The sequence below is a fragment of the Pelophylax lessonae genome (genome assembly GCF_965119305.1).
Source record: "Pelophylax lessonae genome assembly, chromosome: 11".
NCBI classification, from domain to species: domain Eukaryota; kingdom Metazoa; phylum Chordata; class Amphibia; order Anura; family Ranidae; genus Pelophylax; species Pelophylax lessonae.
The window spans coordinates 227359810-227376960 of NC_138778.1; the positions used below are offsets into that span (position 1 = coordinate 227359810).

Below are 17151 nucleotides of genomic sequence, written 5' to 3' on the forward strand. Positions count from 1 at the left end.
CTGAAAGCCTGAGCCGGCTGCTTCCACCTCCTCCACAGCCCAGTGCTCCAGTGAGCGGGGGGGAGAGCAGAGAATGGAAAATGACAGTCACCAGCTTTCTGCTCAAAGAGCTCTGAGAACAGAGTGATCGGTGGTGTTAGAACCGGCAGTGGACAGATGCAGCATCCACCTCGGTAGGCACGACTCTGCAAAAAAAAAAACATCCCATACTTCTAACAACCAACAGGGAGCAGGAAATTGTATTTTATTTTTTACAGGTACTTATATAGCACCAACAATTTATGCAGAACTATATCTATAATATATATACACATACATACATACACACTGCTCAAAAAAAGTAAAAGTACACTTTGAAAACACATCTGATCTCAATGGGGAAAAATCCCATGCTGGATATCTATACTGGTATGGACTGGATAATGTGTTAGGATCTATACTGGTATGGACTGGGTAATGTGTTAGGATCTATACTGGTATGGACTGGGTAATGTGTTAGGATCTATACTGGTATGGACTGGGTAATGAGTTAGGATCTATACTGGTATGGACTGGGTAATGAGTTAGGATCTATACTGGTATGGACTGGGTAATGTGTTGGGAATGAAAAGATGTCACATCGTTTCATGGAAATTAAAAATGATCACCCTAAAGAGGGCTGAATTCAAAGACACCCTGAAAATCAAAGTGAAAAAATGATGCAGCAGGCGAGTCCATTTTGCTGAAATCTCTTTGCAGCAATTCAGAATGGTCCTCCGTAGTTTGTATGCATGCCTGACAACTTCGGGGCTTGATCCTAATGAGACGACGGATGGTGTCTTGGGGTATTTCCTCCCAGATCTGGACCAGGGCATCACTGAGCTAATGAACAGACTGAGGTGCAACCTGGTGGCGTTGGATGGACCGAAACAATGTCCCAGAGGTGTTCTATTGGATTTAGGTCAGGCGAGCGTGGGGGGGCCAATGGTATCAATTCCTTCATCCTCCAGGAACTGGCTGCATACTCTCACCACATGAGGCCGGGCATTGTCGTGCACTAGAAGGAACTCAGGACCCACTGCACCAGCATAGGGTCTGACAATGGGTCAAAGGATTTCATCCCCAATACCTAATGGCAGTCAGGGTTCCATTGTCTAGCCTGTAGAGGTCTGTGCGTCCCTCCATGGATATGCCTCCCCACATCATCAATGACCCACCACCAAACCGGTCATACTGAACGATGTTACAGGCAGCATAATGTTCTCCACGGCTTCTCCAGACTCTTTCACATGAGAGCTGGTTCAGCCTAAGCACATCTGGGAAAAGCACAGGGGGCCCCGAGGCGGACCTGCCAATTCTGGTGTTCAATGGCAAATGCCAATCGAGTTCCACGGTGCCGGGCAGTGAGCACAGGGCCCAGTTGAGGACGTTGGGTCCTCAGGCCACCCTCATGAAGTCTGTTTCTGATTGTTTGGTCAGAGACATTCACACCAGTGGCCTGCTGGATGTAATTTTGTAGGGCTCTGGCAGTGCTCATCCTGTTCCTCCTTGCACAGAGGAGCAGATACCCGTCCTGCTGATGGGTTACGGCCCTGTCCAGCTCTCCTAGAGTAACTGCCCATCTCCTGGAATCTCCTCCATGCTCTTGAGACTGTGCTGGGAGACACAGCAAACCTTCTGGCAATGGCACATGGATGTGCCATCTGGCAAAGGATGTGCCATCCTGGAGGAGTCGGACTACCTGTGCAACCTCTATAGGGTCCAGGTATGGCCTCATGCTACCAGTAGTGACACTGGCCCTAGCCAAATGCAAAACTAGTGAAAAACAGTCAGAAAAGATGAGTAGGGAAAAAAAAAAAAAAAAAAAGAAGGTCAGTGGCCTCCACCTGTAAAACCATTCTTGTTTTGGAAATCTTCTCATTGTTGCCCATCTAGTGCACCTGTTAATTTCATTTCATTGTGGGAGGGATTTCCCCATTGACACTGACTGTGCTGATGGGGGAATCAGGCAAAGAAAACTGTATAATCTATGGCTTGTCGGCTCACGTTCATACATACAGATATTAGGGTCAATTTGGACAGGAGTCAATTAACCTACCAGGATGCTTTTGTAGCGTGGAAGAAAACCGGAGTACCCAGATGAGACCCGCACAGGGAGAAAATGCAAACTCCAGGGCAGGTAGCTCAGCTCAGCCTCCTTGTGATGTGGATACCAGTTTGTGTGCTTGGAGACAAGAAATTTAACTCTGGCCAAAAGTTTTTTTTTTTTTTGGGATACAGGGGAAGGGTTTGAACCCGCTTTTACTATGATCTGAGGCTTCCTATGGAGATTTTCCTCACTTCCTGTCCCCGGTGGTCGGTGGGACTTGCTGGGTACATCCCCCAGCTCTGCTCTCTCCTTGTGCATCCTGATCTGGTCTCCTCCGCCTCCTGTCATTTTCTGCAGGCAGCCGATGGTGGGTGGGGCCTGCTGGGTCCCTCCCCCAGCTCTGTTCTCAAATTGTGTAACGTGACTGGCCTCCTCTCCTCCCCCTCCTGTAGTTTTCTGCAGACTGCCTGTAGTGGGTGGGGACTGCTGGATCCCTCCCCCAGCTCTGCTCTCTCAAATTGTGTAGAGAGACTGGCCTTGTCTCCTCCCCCTCCTGTAGTTTTCTGCAGGCTGCCCGTAGTGGGTGGAGCCAGCTAGACCCCTCCTACATCTCTGCTCACTGCACAGGCTATGTACAGTTCTGCTAGTCACTGCTAATTTTAAGGCTTTCAAGGCTTTCAAGGTTCACACATGTAGCCAGGGGGAGGAGGGAGGGGGTTTTGCACAAGGTCTGAGGCTTCTTATGGAGATTTTTCTCACTTCCTGTCCCAGTGGCAACATTGTCACCCAACACTGGATGTTAGGAGGAGATCTCCAATGAGGGCACAGACAGCAACACAAAAAGCTGAAGGCGGTTCTACGGTTCTAGTTTTCCTACGCTCTCATTGCCGATCCTGGGTGGGTGCACAGGGTGCACCGTGACCAGGCGCTGCGAGCTGAGCAGTGTTACCAACCGCCTTGTGACCTGCTCGGCTTGAAACGGTGCATGCGCAGTTTCGGAGATGCCGAGAGCCAGCATTCCGAGAGGATCCAATCCTCTACAGCTGCCACAATTGCTCCACCCCTCCGCCGCTTCTCAGCCAATTAGCATTAGAGCTCTATTGTAACTCGCCCCATCTTCCACAGCCCGCCACATTTCACAAGAAGATGTGGGCAGACGGAACACAGTGGGACTGTACTGTTTAAAGGCAGGTGGGAGTCCGCTGCCCCCAGTAACCAGACCAGTAAGTAGGTAAAATCAAATAAAGAGATTTCAAGCTCCTGGAGATGTGGGCCGGGAAGGGGAAGCACTAGCAGTGAGCAGCAGTCTCTTTATTGTGTTTACTGGGCAGGCTGAGGCTGGCAGCAGATGACACCCCCAGAGGGATTAGGAGGTCATAAGGATTGATCTCCGGGATTCATGCTGGGACTTGTAGTCCCTCACATTTGGGGATGTGACCCATCCAAAAAGTGAAGGACTACGGGTCCCAGCATGAACCCCTCAGAGCTGAGGATTTATCACACCCCGCCCTCCCAACTAGTATAGGACTACAGGTCCCACTGTCCCAGCATGAACCCCTCAGAGCTGAGAATTTGAAAAGCTGAAGAGGTGTTCAACTAGTAAAAGACTACAGGTCACAGCATGAACCTGTGAGATCTAAGGGGGGTCACATCCTTAGATTTCAGGGGTTCATTTTGGGACTTGTAGTCCTTCACTTTAAGGGGGGGGGGGGGGTCAATCACATTCTTAAATCTCAGGAGCTCATGTTGGGACAAGTTATCCTCCACTAGTTGGGGATGTCAGGTTATCAGCTCTGAGGGGTTCATTCTGGGACTTGTAGTTTGTCCCTTTTGGGGAATGTGACCCTCCCAAAAGTGAAGGACTGCAAGTTCCAGCATGAACCCCTCAGGAGCTGCTGAGGATGTGTCACCCATCCCCACCTAGTGGAGGACAAGTCCCAATAACCGTATATTTATAGTTCTAGCGCCTACAAACTATGGGACTTTTTTTTTTATTTATTTTTTTAATAGTAGTGGCGGCAATCAGCAACTTATAGCTGGACTCGTGCCAAAGAAACAAAGGGGAGGGGTTAGCAAGAGGACCACGCCCATGTTGGGGAACCAGAATTATTTCTGCACCCAGGGGTCTGTGACCCTAGGATTGGCCCTGCATCTCTGCCCCTACTGCAGATTTCTCCTCACTTCCAACACTGGTCAGCAATATTTCCATCAGGAGAGAAATCTTAGCCGAACCCCAGACAAAAACCAAGAAAAAAAAAAAAGATCTAAAATCTTTCTGGTAAAAACAAAAAAACAAGTCATAGCCGGAAATCGTCATGGAGCTATAAAAATAAAATTGACTGGCAAAACGGAAACTTGGATCATGGACGTAGATCGCCTAGGGGGAAGCTGGAATATGGAAATCCTCTTTAATTACAACACACCATTCTGGAATGTATAAAATGTAGAAACATGGCTTAGAAGCCCCAAAAAGATAGACGTTCCACGTCAGGCATTCCACGCATCTCTCCGAGGCGTGCAACACTCCAAAAGAATGTCTGGGCGTAGGAGCCTCCGGATAGCAGATCCCGCATAGACATTATGAAGAATCAATGGTAGCTTTCTGTTCTAATGAGAAGACTTGACCAGCACGTGTTATCACTTGGAACTCCTGTAGAGAAGCCACATCCGTACAGAGTTTCTCGTAAGAGTCAAGTCACGTCAGGCAAGAAGCAAGTCTTACTGGGTTACTGGGGTCCTACAGCTTACTATCTCTACTTTAGCCACCGGAAGGATTTGCCCCCTTAATGACCAGGCCATATTTTGCGGTTCAGCACTGCGGTATTTTAACAGACAGTTGCACGGACGTGCGACGCTGTACCCCAACGAAATTTACGTCCTTTTTTTTCCCACAAATAGAGCTTTCTTTTGGTGGTATTTGATCACCTGTGCGATTTTTAATTTTTGCGCTATAAACAAAAAAAGAGCGACAATTCTGAAAAAAAAAAAAAAAAAACAGTATTTTTCACATTCTGCTATATAACATTCCCAAAAAAAAAAAATCTAAATTTTTTAACATTTTAGGCCAATTTGTTTTCTGCTACAAAAAAAAAAAAAATCGCAATAAGCGTATTTTGATTGGTTTGTGCAAAAGTTATTGTGTCTACTATAACTTGCAAGTCTGCAGTGAATGTTGCTTAACCACTTAAGCCCCGGAGGATTTTCCTGCTAAAAGACCAGGGGGTATTTTGCGATTCGGCACTGCGTGACTTTAACGGACAATTGCGCGGTCGTGCGACGCTGTACCTAAACGAATTTGACGTCCTTTTTTTCCCACAAACAGAGCTTTCTTTTGGTGGTATTTGATCACCTGTGCGATTTTTTGATCACGCGCTATAAACAAAAAAAGAGCGACAATTTTGCAAAAATAGCAATATTTTTCACATTTTTTTATATGAAATTCCCCCCCAAAAAAAATGTAAAAATCAAAATTTAACATTTTTGGCCAATTTGTTTTATCTTACCTATGTTTGGTAAAAAAAAAAAAAAAAAAAAAAAAATCGCAAAAAGCGTATTTTGATTGGTTTGCGCAAAAGTTATGGCGTTTACTAACAAAGGGAAAGATTTTTGTCATTTTTGTTGTTTTTTTTTTTTAACGCGTAATGGCGGCGATCTACGATTTTTTTTGCGGTACTGCGACATTGCGGCGGACAGATCGGACCCTTGACTGACATTTTTGACACTTTTGGGGTTACCAGTGACATTACTACAGTAATCAGTGCTATACATATGCACCGTTACTGTAAAAATACACTGGCAGTGAAGGGGTTAACTTTATTTGGGAGGGAGGGGCTGTGTGTGTCCCTAGGGGCGTGATTCTTACTGTGATTGGCTGTGGCTCTAGCTGTAAGGACACTGATCCACGGATCTACATACTAGATCCGTGTAATCAGTGTCTTTACAGCGAGGAGAATGACAGGCAGCTTGTTTACACAAGCTGCCTGACATTCTCCCTCTTCCCCCGACGATCGCCGAGTGGCCGGCGGACATCGGGTCCGCTGGTCACACGCGCGGGGGGGTGCGTGACCGCGCGGGCGCGCGCTCGCTCCCCAGACCCTCCCAGGCTAGTGACGTTAATTAACGTCACTCTGCCTGGCAGGGGCTGACCGCCGCAGTAAATCTACTTGCGGCGGTCGGCAAGCAGTTAAATAAGGCATTGTCACTAAAAAAACAGCTTCTTCACCTATGCCATGCCTCGTCTCTGTTGCACATGATTGATACAGCAGCTAAATGTGATCATGATCATCATGTTAATCACATAGTGCAGTTGCATTGAACCACAGCATCTGTATTGTGTGACTATCATGATGATAATGATGATGATCACAGGACAGTGAAAAGCATTCTTAGGCCTCATTTAGGGCCCTTTTAGGGACACCCGGACACTTGGCGTTGCAGATATGCGTCTCCTGTGCAGGGCCATCTTTTACCAGCATGGGGATGCACAAAGTGTTGTGTGCACATCCGCCTGCCAGTGTCCTATTCATTTCTACTGGGAAACGCAGTTGCATGGGTACAACCACTGGGTCCTATTCTAACATGCAGGTAGGTGTGGGTGCAGGTCCAAATAGAAATGAATGGGAAGCTGGCACGTGGACGCCCACAATATATATATTATTTATATAAAGTGTGGGTGAACTTAAACTGTATGGCTTTGCTGTGGTTCCTGTAGGCTTTGCGTGTGTGCAGGGGGGGGGGGGGGGCTCCATGTCCATTTTGCTTGGGGCCCTCAAACTCCTTCAAACGGCCCTGTCTGCAGGCAGCCTGTAGTGGGTGGAGCCTGCTTGACCCCTCCCACAGTTCTGCTCTCTCCCCTTGCACAGAGTGACTGATCGCGTCTCTGCCCCCTCCTGTTTACTGCAGGCAGCCTGTAATGGGTGGAGCCTTCTTCCTCAGAGCACTGCCTCGAAACGCGTTAGCCTTTCGTCTGTACGAGACATTGGACTTTTACAACATGGACGTTGCTCAATGGAATTGATATGCTGGTTCACATTGCATGTTTGGGAGAAGCCACTTTTTAATATTTTACTAATAAAAGCCTACTGAGGATAATGCGCTAGGCTGGTGTGCCCTCCTTTTTGTTTATGTTTACATAGTTTTCTGCAGGCAGCCTGTAGTGGGTGGGGCCTGGTGGGTCCCTTCCACAGCTCTGCTCTCTCCTTATGCAGAGTGACTGATCTGGTCTTCGTCCCCCTCCTGTAGTGTTTTGCCGGCAGCCGGTGGTGGGTGGGGCCTGCTGGGTCCATCCCACCGCTCTTCGCTCTCTCTCTTGTGCAGGATGACGGATCTAGTCTCCGCTCCTTCCTGTCGTTTTCTGCAGGCAGCCTGTAGAGGGTGGAGCTTGCTTGAACCCTCCCACAGCTCAGCTCTCTCACCTTGCGCAGAGTGACTGATCTGGTCTGCGCCCTTTCCTGCAATTTTCTGCCAGCGCTAGTGGTGGGTGGGGGACTGCTGGGTTCCTCCCACAGCTCTTCTCGGTCTCCTTGTGCAGTGACTGATCTGGTCTGCGCCCCCTCCTGCAATTTTCTGCCAGCGCTAGTGGTGGGTGGGGGACTGCTGGGTTCCTCCCACAGCTCTTCTCGGTCTCCTTGTGCAGTGACTGATCTGGTCTCCGCCCCCTCCTGCAGTTTTCTGAAGGTAGCCGGTAGTGGGTAGAGCATGCTGGGTCCCTCCCACAGCTCTGCTCTCTACTTACGCAGGGAGACTGGTCTCGTCTCCACCCCTCGTGAAGTTTGACAGGCAGCTCTGCTCTCTCAAATTGTGCAAAGTGACTGCCTGTAGTGGGTGGAGCCTGCTAGACCCCTCCTACAACTTCTTACAGCTCTGCTATTCACTGCTAATTTTAAGGCTTTCAGGGTTCACACATGTAGTCAGGGGGAAAAGGGGGTTTGGAAAAAAAAAAAGGCACTTTAGTGATGGTTTGACTGACCCCTTAATCTAACACAGCAGTCAGGGGTTATTACACATGCCACGGCAGAAAATGATACCTACTGCAGCATTCTGCGGGCACTACCACCACCAAACATAACCTAATTAAGCGAATAGGGCCCTGTCAAACTTCCCTGAAACTGCATGCAATGCACACAGTTGCGGCATGGTGGTGCGGTCTTTAGTGACGCACCTTTTCCTTTTTTTTTTCTCTCATTGAACTTCATGAAGTGACATTTCAATACAGTTGTATTCACCCCAACAGCATTGCACTGAGGGAGTTAGTGGTGCAACCCAAAAGTACAGTACAGTAATGCTGCTGTGTGACCGAACACTATAGGAAACATGCTATGCATTGGTGCTGTGCTGGAAACAACTACCAGTGCATCTGGTGTGAACAAGCCCTTAAAGGAGGAAGTAAACCCTCCTCTGCAAATTGTACCTATAGGTAAGCCTATGATAAGGCTTACCTATAGGTACTGTAAATATCTCCTAAGCCTGTACCGTTTAGGAGATATTTACCTTACATGCAGCCAGTGACGTCACTGGCGCATGCGCTCTAAAGGAACGGCCGCTGGTGCCGTTCCTTCAGAGCCCCGTGCCGTGACCGTTGGCTCCTGCACACGGGAGTGACGTCACCGCGGCTACGGCCAATCAGATGGCCGGATGCCACGATCCCGGAGGACGGGCGACTGAACATGTCGCCCGTCATAAAGGTAAGCGGACGGCACGGCGGGGGCTTGTTCTAAGGCAGGCATGTCCAACCTGCGGCCCGGGGGCCACATGCGGCCCACTGCCCCCTGACTATTTTTTATTTTTTTTGCTGGGGAGGAAGGAAGTCGGGTCGGGGGCACGGCCACAGCGGCTTCTAACTAACTGTAGGCAGAGGCTGCCTCCGAAGGGATCATCTAGTTGTGTTAAATTAGTGCTGTGGGGGGCGGCAGCGTTTTATTACTTATATATCTTCACTATAGTATATATTTTATATGCGGCCCGAGAAAACTTCTCTACACTCAATATGGCCCAGAGAAGCCAAAAGGTTGGACACCCATGTTCGAAGGTATTTCATAATGAGCTAGTATGCGATGCATACTAGCTCATTATGTGTTTCTCTTTCAGGTTGAAAAAAAATAAAATAACATTTTTTAATGGGTTTACAACCTCTTTAATGCCCCTTCCACATTAACTAGTTTTCGTGGTTCCAAAACTTTAAGGTCAATGTCCTCTAATCCACTTTAAAAGTGATCTAAAATTCAATCGATTTACAATTATCGGATTAGCAGCATTCAGAAGGCGGTTACTATGGAAACCCGATAACATCATTGTGGCGTCACCAGCATGGACTCCAGGTGGTGTCAGAGAAAAGGGACGGTCTGTCTCTCCCACGCTGGGAGCTATTTATAAATCGCTGGTAATCGTGTCACCACTGAGAGTAATAGGTCATCGTCACCAATGATGTATTGGGCGGGCCGTCTGCTGCAAAAACCAATGTGACACTGGAAGAGGCGGCTACGAGAGATACACATACACTATATTGCCAAAAGTATTGGGACACCCCTCCAAAATCACTGGATTCATGTGTTCCAATCACCTCCATGACCACAGGTGTAAGAAATAAAGCACCTAGGCATGCAGACTGCTTCTACAAACATTTGTGAAAGAATGGATCGCTCTCAGGAGCTCAGTGAATTCAAGCATGGTACTGCGATAGGTGGCCACCTGTGCAATAAGTACATCCGTGAAATTTCCTTGCTACTAAATATTCCATGGTCAACTGTTAGGGGTATTATAACAAGGTGGAAGCAACTGGGAACAGCAGCAACTCAAGCGGTATATGATGAGGGAAGGATTCATTTTCAATGGTCTTTGTTGGCATCACTTATGGTCTTGCTGCCCTCTCAGGACCAAGGGTATGCAGTACTACCATTCTCTCCCCACTGCTTGAGGGTGGGCGGTTGTCTGTGATGCCTCGGGATGCCGTTGGCTGTTGGGGATGCCGCTCACTCTGCAGGTCGGGTTCCGGAGGAGACTGCCTATGATGTGGAAGTCCCTCCGGAAATACTGCTAAGGGCAGTGGAAAGCAATCCGCCTGCATTTCCGGGCACCGATCAGCGCGCGTGTCAAGCCACTAGGAGGCTGACGGCACGGTCAGCTGTAGAAATCGAAACACCCGATGCCTCGATCAAAAGTGAGTCCCTGATTGGTTCTCTAGTGTCATCTCTCAGCTGCTGCTGGCCCGTCTAAGGGAAAAACTGGGGACCCGGAAGGACGCCTACCTCCTATGCAGATAGACACTTACACCATGCAAAATGTGTCAATAAAACTATTAAGCATCTGCTCCACAGTGGTGCCTTTCTCAATTCCATGACTTTTCCAAAACTTTGTGGGGTTCAGTCGTTTTCCAAAACTTTCCCAGGCCTGGAAAGTGCCATTTCAAAATCCCATGACTTTTCCAGGAATTGAATGACCTATGAACCCTGACCATAAGGTCTGTATACAAGGTCTGTATACACGGCCCATTTATTTTAAATATGCATATGTTGTAAATTAGCATTCCCAGTGATCATGCAATTTTTTGATCGCACACAAATATGTTTCACATGTGGATTGTGGCTTGATTCCGTATAAACTATGTATGGTTTTAATTATTATTGATGATTTGTCGTTTTGTATTCTCAGTTCTCAAAAAAAAAAAAAAAATTATATAATATATATATATATATATATATATATATATATATATATATATATATATATATACACACACATATACATATATACACACACACACACACACACATATATATACACATACATACATACATACATATATACATACATACATACACGCATACATATATATACCTGCTAGCAGCTTGTTTGAAGTGCCAATCAGCACCCCTATTAGGAGTTCAACATTTATTGGAATGGTACTTTAAAAGCTTCAGCTTAGTGAAAGCTCTAAAAATGCTTTGTCAAAGCTTTATATTTACACTGCTCTGATACAAAGCTGAAGCCTGTATGAAACAGACCGAAGGATGAACCCTAAAAATTACCCAAATCAGAACGTTACATCCCCTGAAATGACACGGGGGATTATATCCCGCACTCAACATATATTACCTGGTGAGTGGCTGATGAATTTAAAGGCCAGACAAGACAGGGGGATGATGGTCAGCATGCAGTTATCACCGTTGGTTTCTATGAAGTCGTGGCGGGTGATGGCGGTGGGATCGATATGGTGTTCCCGGAAGGGTCTGATGAAGGCCTGGAACGAAAAAACATGATAGGATGATGAGAATTAACAAAAACGGGCACCAGCTACGTTATTTTTTTTTAAATAATTACTAAATGTAATAAAGATCTGTCTTAGGGGAAGAAAATCTTATACACACAAATGACTTCCTGTCCAGTCATCACATTGCAGGACGTCTCAGGAGAGCCTCGGATAGCCTATAATGACCAATCACAGACAGAGCCACTGAGATTTGTGTCACAGCAACTAAATATATCTGCGTAATTCTGGAAACTTTTCTCTAAATCTGGATTTCAGGTTAACAAGCCTTTTAAACCAGTGTTTCTCAACTGGGGTGCAGCAAGGAATTCTCAGGGGTGCCGCAGCAACAGCACGATCTGCGCAATCCTCTGTTAGCAGTGCTCTCCCTCCTGTAGCACAGGAGCCAACTCTTGTGTACAGAGGAGACAGAGAACTCAGCCTGTACCTCCCTGCTCTCTTGTCAGCAAGTCCGTAGCAACTGATGACGTCATTGGCTGGTAGGACCCACGGTGGCCAGCGCAGCTTTCTGTTTTGCCGCTAAGAGTACAGAGGAGGCAGAGAGCTCAGCCTGTACCTCCCTGCTCTCTTACCGGCAAAAGAGGAAGCTGAAGGTTGGTGATATGCATCATGTCTGGTGGTCCTGCCCGAAGGTTCAGCGTTTTTGGATCCGGGTATTTAACCTGATCCACTCAGTGACGGGACAACACGTCCCCAGGGCTGCGAAAACAGCGCTGTTTGCCGATCTCGACGGGGGGATCCCCAGACATCTGCATACCCTCATTTTTTTTATCCTCTTAGCTGCCAAAATAACCATAGCACGTTCCTGGAAGTCGCCAGTCCTCAATATTGTGATGGTTAAAAATAAAATATCCTGGATCATGGTCAATGAAAAATTGACTAGTATTCGTAGAGACACTCAGATAAAGTTTGAGAAAGTGTGGAACCCGTGGGTGGCTTATCTACAGGCTCCTTGACAGTGGGGAGGCATGCTATGTTTGCATTGGGGCTCAGACCGGGGGGGGCTCTTACTTTTTTTCTCTTTTCTTTTATTTCTCTTTCTTTTTCCATTTTTCCCTTTCATCTTTCTTCTCTATCCTATTAGCTTGGTTCTTTGATTAATCGGGACAACCCAAACCGTTATGGACGGTCTCTTTACAGTTCATTTTCTCCCATGCCGTTCTGTTATGTGAGGAGTGCTGACAATCACCACTTTGAAACAATTTGACACGAGATGTTATACATTGGGATCGCTGTGCATATGTATGGAACACTCTTGAACATTATTGCCATGTTTCTACAATGTTGCCGTAACCTTTTTATTTGGCTTGTTGGCTGTTCCAATTTCCTACTTTTATATGTTCTTTTGTAAAATCTTTAATAAAAACTATTGAACATTAAAAGAGGAAGCTGAGCTGGCCACCCGACTGCATCCTACCAACCGCCATCGGTTGCTAAGGACTTGCCGGCAATAGCACAGATAGGAGCAAAAAGTGGGGGAGGTACTGAGCTCTCTGCCTCCTCTGTACACAGGGGCTAAATGTTAACTGAGGATCGCTCAGATCCAAATATACAGAAAGGAGAGGAGCTGCAGGGGGAGCACAAGCCACACCCCTTCTGGCTCTCTCCCCCTCTCTGCTGCTGTCACTACTGTAGGAAGAGGGGGGATTGTTGTGCTAAGCGGGGGATTTGGTGGGTGTGGGGGTTGTGCTAGGAGAGGGGGGATTTTAGAGGGGTTGCGCCAGGAGAGGGGGGAGATCCAAAGGGGTTGCACTAGGAGAGGGGGGATTCAGAGGGGTTACGCTAGGAGAGGGGGGATTCAGAGGGGTTGCGCTAGGAGAGGGCGGATATAGAGGGGTCGCACTAGGAGAGGTGGAATTTAGAGGGGTTGCGCTAGGAGAGGAGGATTTGGATGGGGGGTTGCACTAGGAGAAAGGCATTGGGGGTGGAGGCTGTCTGTGCTGGGAGGGTGATTTGGGTGGGGTTGCCCTAGGATAGGGGATTTTGGGGGTGGAGGAAGTTACAACCTACAGGCCACTAAACTCCGCCTCACAGAGTACATTTTAGGGCTTGCTCACACAAGGTGCAGTGCGGTCACACGTGGGAAATTACGTGTTTTCCCATACCGCACAACAAATGAACTGCCATTTTAAAATGCGCATTAGTGCCATTAATTCTTAATGACACCCCCACACATCTAGCAAATTCATATACAGTTTGTGCCTGCTAAAATGCATGGTACTACGTGTTTTGGTGCTGCGCAATTCTAAAAATCACGCAGGCACCCTTTTGCAGGTTTCATTTGCATAGAGCGGCCCATTTAAAAAAAAAAAAAAATGCAACGCGTGGGAAGGTGCAAAAAAAAGGGCACACGCTCGGATTCACCTCCTGGCGTGAACGACCCTCAGATTGGTGTGCCCCAGGATTGTGCGTCATTCTAAAGGATGCCTTTAAAAAAACGGCTTTAAACAAACGCTGGTATTGGCGATGTGTGTGAACCTGACATTCCTATTTTATCATCACTCTTCATTTATTTACATAAGAGTCACTTGTCCTCTGTACAGAACATAAAACAAGTACATTACACGGCATACAACTTACTCAAGGTGATAAAGGAGTGGGAGATCAGTTGGAGAGCTCTACTACATCTCTATACTACATGAGAGGACTGTGCTCTGCTATGGGAAGGGCTGTGCTCTCCTTTTATGTCCTCTTTCAGCACCTTTTTATACTGTGCAGGTTGACATTTGCTTTCATTATTTATAGCCCCGGGTGAGGGGTGTCACCGGCTTTATACAAAACTTACCCGCCCTGTGCAATCGTAATGGGGGGGGGGGGATCGCTCCCGAGCTTGTGTAATTACAGAATAGTTAGGCCCCGCCCCCCTCTTTATGGGATAGGATTTGAATGGCTCCTGCCTCTCTGTCCTGTGAGGAGAGAGAGAGACCAGAGCCGCCGCAGAACTGCCCAGGCATGGATCAAGAAAAGGTTTAGGTAAGTATAAGGGGGGGACCCGGGAACTCAGCACAGGGGTGGGAACCCCTCATAATGGGCACAGCAGGTGTACAGACCCGGGAACTCAGCACAGGGATGGTGGGAACCCCTCATAATGGGCACAGCAGCTGTACAGACCTGGAAAATCAGCACAGGGATGGTGGGAACCCCTCATAATTGGCACAGCAGGTGTACAGACCCGGGAACTCAGCACAGGGATGGTGGGAATCACTCAAAGGCACAGAAGGCGTACAATGCTGGGAACTCAAAAGTAAACCTAAGTAGTGACCCTCTGTAAAGAGACAATTTCCTCCAATCAGAAGCCAAAACCTGACTGCGTGGTACTGGCACTCTTGCTCCAGTGTTGGAAAGTCAGTGTGCAGCCGGCATTCCCGCTCCATCCAGCTAGGTGGCGCTATGCTTGTACATCAGACACTGAATGATTAGAGCTAGATTAATCTTGCCCTGAATGAGTTTTATTATTCACATTTTCCCATCAATTTTTTTTCTAACTTACCTTCCCGACAATAGGCAGCTCTACGGAGCCCCACGTGTCCGCGCCCCAGTGCACCAAACCCGAGGCGAAGTCCGCTGTGACGATCCCTGCAACTAAAAACAGAGGAAAGAGTCAGGGCGAAAGCCAGCAAAGGGTTAATTTACAGAGCCTGCTGGGGGAATTAAGGAGTCTCAGGAAACAAATTACATTTCATGTAGTTATTAGATTGCACGGGCCAAAAGGGGAAAAAAACAACATTAACCCTTCACATTCCAGTGCTTGCTGTAGGAACTCCCTGCAATATAAAAGAGCTTCTTATTGCATAAATAAGCCAACAGAAACCTTGCAACATAGATAAGCTGTATTTATTCTATGGAGTTCCCATCATACCCTGCACACCGGCTGAAAAATAAGAGTGCTAGCTGTTGGAACTAGAAAGGAGAAATGTTCATACAGCACCTCAGGCAGTCTCCTATTTCAGGCAATCTGCTGGTTCCTGCCCTGGCCAATTCTGGCATTTCTCTCCCACATATAAAAATCTGTATTTTTTTGCTAGAAAAATCACTCCTAACCCATAAATATATTTATAGCAGAGACCCCAGAGAATAAAATGGCGGTCATTGCAATTTTTTTTTTGTCACATGGTATTTGCTGCGTTTGTTGACTTACTGTAAAAATCCATTTCTCTGATGTTCATTGACGGACACAGCTCCTGATCTTCTTAACCACTGGGTTATACTGCCACCCAGTGCTGTATTTTGGCCTAGGCCAACAAGGCCCAGGCCTAGGGCGGCAGATTGCAAGGGGGCAGCAAAAAAGCCACCCCCCTCCACCTGAGACTCTATTGGCCACTGTTTGCTAGAGCCGCCTCTCTCGTACCCCCCTCTCTCACCCCCCCCCCTCTCATCCCCCACTCCCTCAACCCCCCTCCCTCTCTCTCCCTCTCTCACCCCCCCCTCTCCCTCACTCATCCCCCCCTCTCTCTCTCACCCCCCCTCTCTCTCTCACCCCCCCTCTCTCTCTCTCTCTCTCTCACCCCCCCCCTCTCTCTCTCTCACCCCCCCTCTCCCTCACTCACCCCCCCTCTCTCTCTCTCTCTCTCTCACCCCCCCTCTCTCTCTCTCTCTCTCACCCCCCCTCTCTCTCTCTCTCTCACCCCCCCTCTCTCTCTCTCTCTCACCCCCCCTCTCTCTCATCCCCCCCTCTCTCTCATCCCCCCTCTCTCTCTCTCTCATCCCCCCTCTCTCTCTCTCATCCCCCCCTCTCTCTCTCTCATCCCCCCCTCTCTCTCTCTCATCCCCCCTCCCTCTCTCTCAACCCCCCCTCTCTCTCAACCCCCTCTCTCTCTCAACCCCCTCTCTCTCTCTCAACCCCCCCCTCTCTCTCTCTCAACCCCCCCCCTCTCTCTCTCTCAACCCCCCCTCTCTCTCAACCCCCCCTCTCTCTCAACCCCCCCTCTCTCTCCCTCACCCACCCCTCTCCTCTCGTGAGCTCTCAGGAAGGGGGGGGGGCACCCAATGTTAGTCTTGCCTAGGGCGGAACAAAACCAAAATACACCACTGCTGCCACCTACAGGAGTAGGACACTAGGCAGAAAAAAAAAGTCTGGCCACGCCTATGGGCAGCCCCAGGGGGTATACTCTCTCTCTCTCTGCTATAGGTACTCCATTTTGTTACAAGCAGTGTCAGAAGAATTACAACTCCACAGAGGGGAAGGTGCTGTGTCCATCAATGAACATCAGAGAAATGGAGTTTACAGCAAGTCATAAATCCCATTTTCTCTTTTGTTCATTGATGGACACAGCTCCTGATCTTCTTAACCATTGGGACTTCCCAAAGCAGTGTTAAAACATCGAAAAATACATTTCCCAAGGCTGACTATAGCCAACCAGGTAAACAGGAACCCAAACAAAACAACTGGAGCTCACCTGAAAAGAACAATACACCCTCAAAGAGGACCAGGTCTTCTTAACAGCAACCTGCAAAACCTTGCGACCAAAAGAAGCATCCGCAGATACCAACACATCCACGTTATTGAACTTTGTGAAAGTGTGCACCGACGACCAGGTGGCCCCCTTGCAAACCTGCATCACTGACGCCTGATGAGGGAAGGCCCAGGAGGTACTGAGTGCCCGTGTAGAGTGCGCCTTGACAGGGAAAGGAGGAACCTGACCCTTGATGGAATAGACCTGAACCTCTGTCTGTCTGATCCATCTGGAAATGGTCGCAGAGGAAGCGGTCAACCCTTTCCGAGGTAAAAACACAAATAGTGAATCTGATTTCCTAAAAGACTCTGTAGCTGCCAGGTACACCCTAATCGCCCGGACCACATCCAAGGCATGCAAAGCAATTT

General features: G+C 48.0%; 1 protein-coding gene across 1 annotated transcript in view; it reads right to left on the bottom strand.

The window, feature by feature from the left end:
• LOC309566860 (plasmanylethanolamine desaturase 1-like) overlaps positions 1 to 17151 on the bottom strand; it is a 110225-nt gene that overhangs the window by 14817 nt on the left and 78257 nt on the right. Inside the window, exons 3-4 of the mRNA XM_082272205.1 lie at positions 14821 to 14912; positions 11159 to 11303 (exon numbers count right to left, since the gene is read on the bottom strand). Coding sequence (XP_082128331.1) covers positions 11159 to 11303; positions 14821 to 14912 — 237 coding nt within the window. The remainder of the gene's footprint in view (positions 1 to 11158; positions 11304 to 14820; positions 14913 to 17151) is intronic.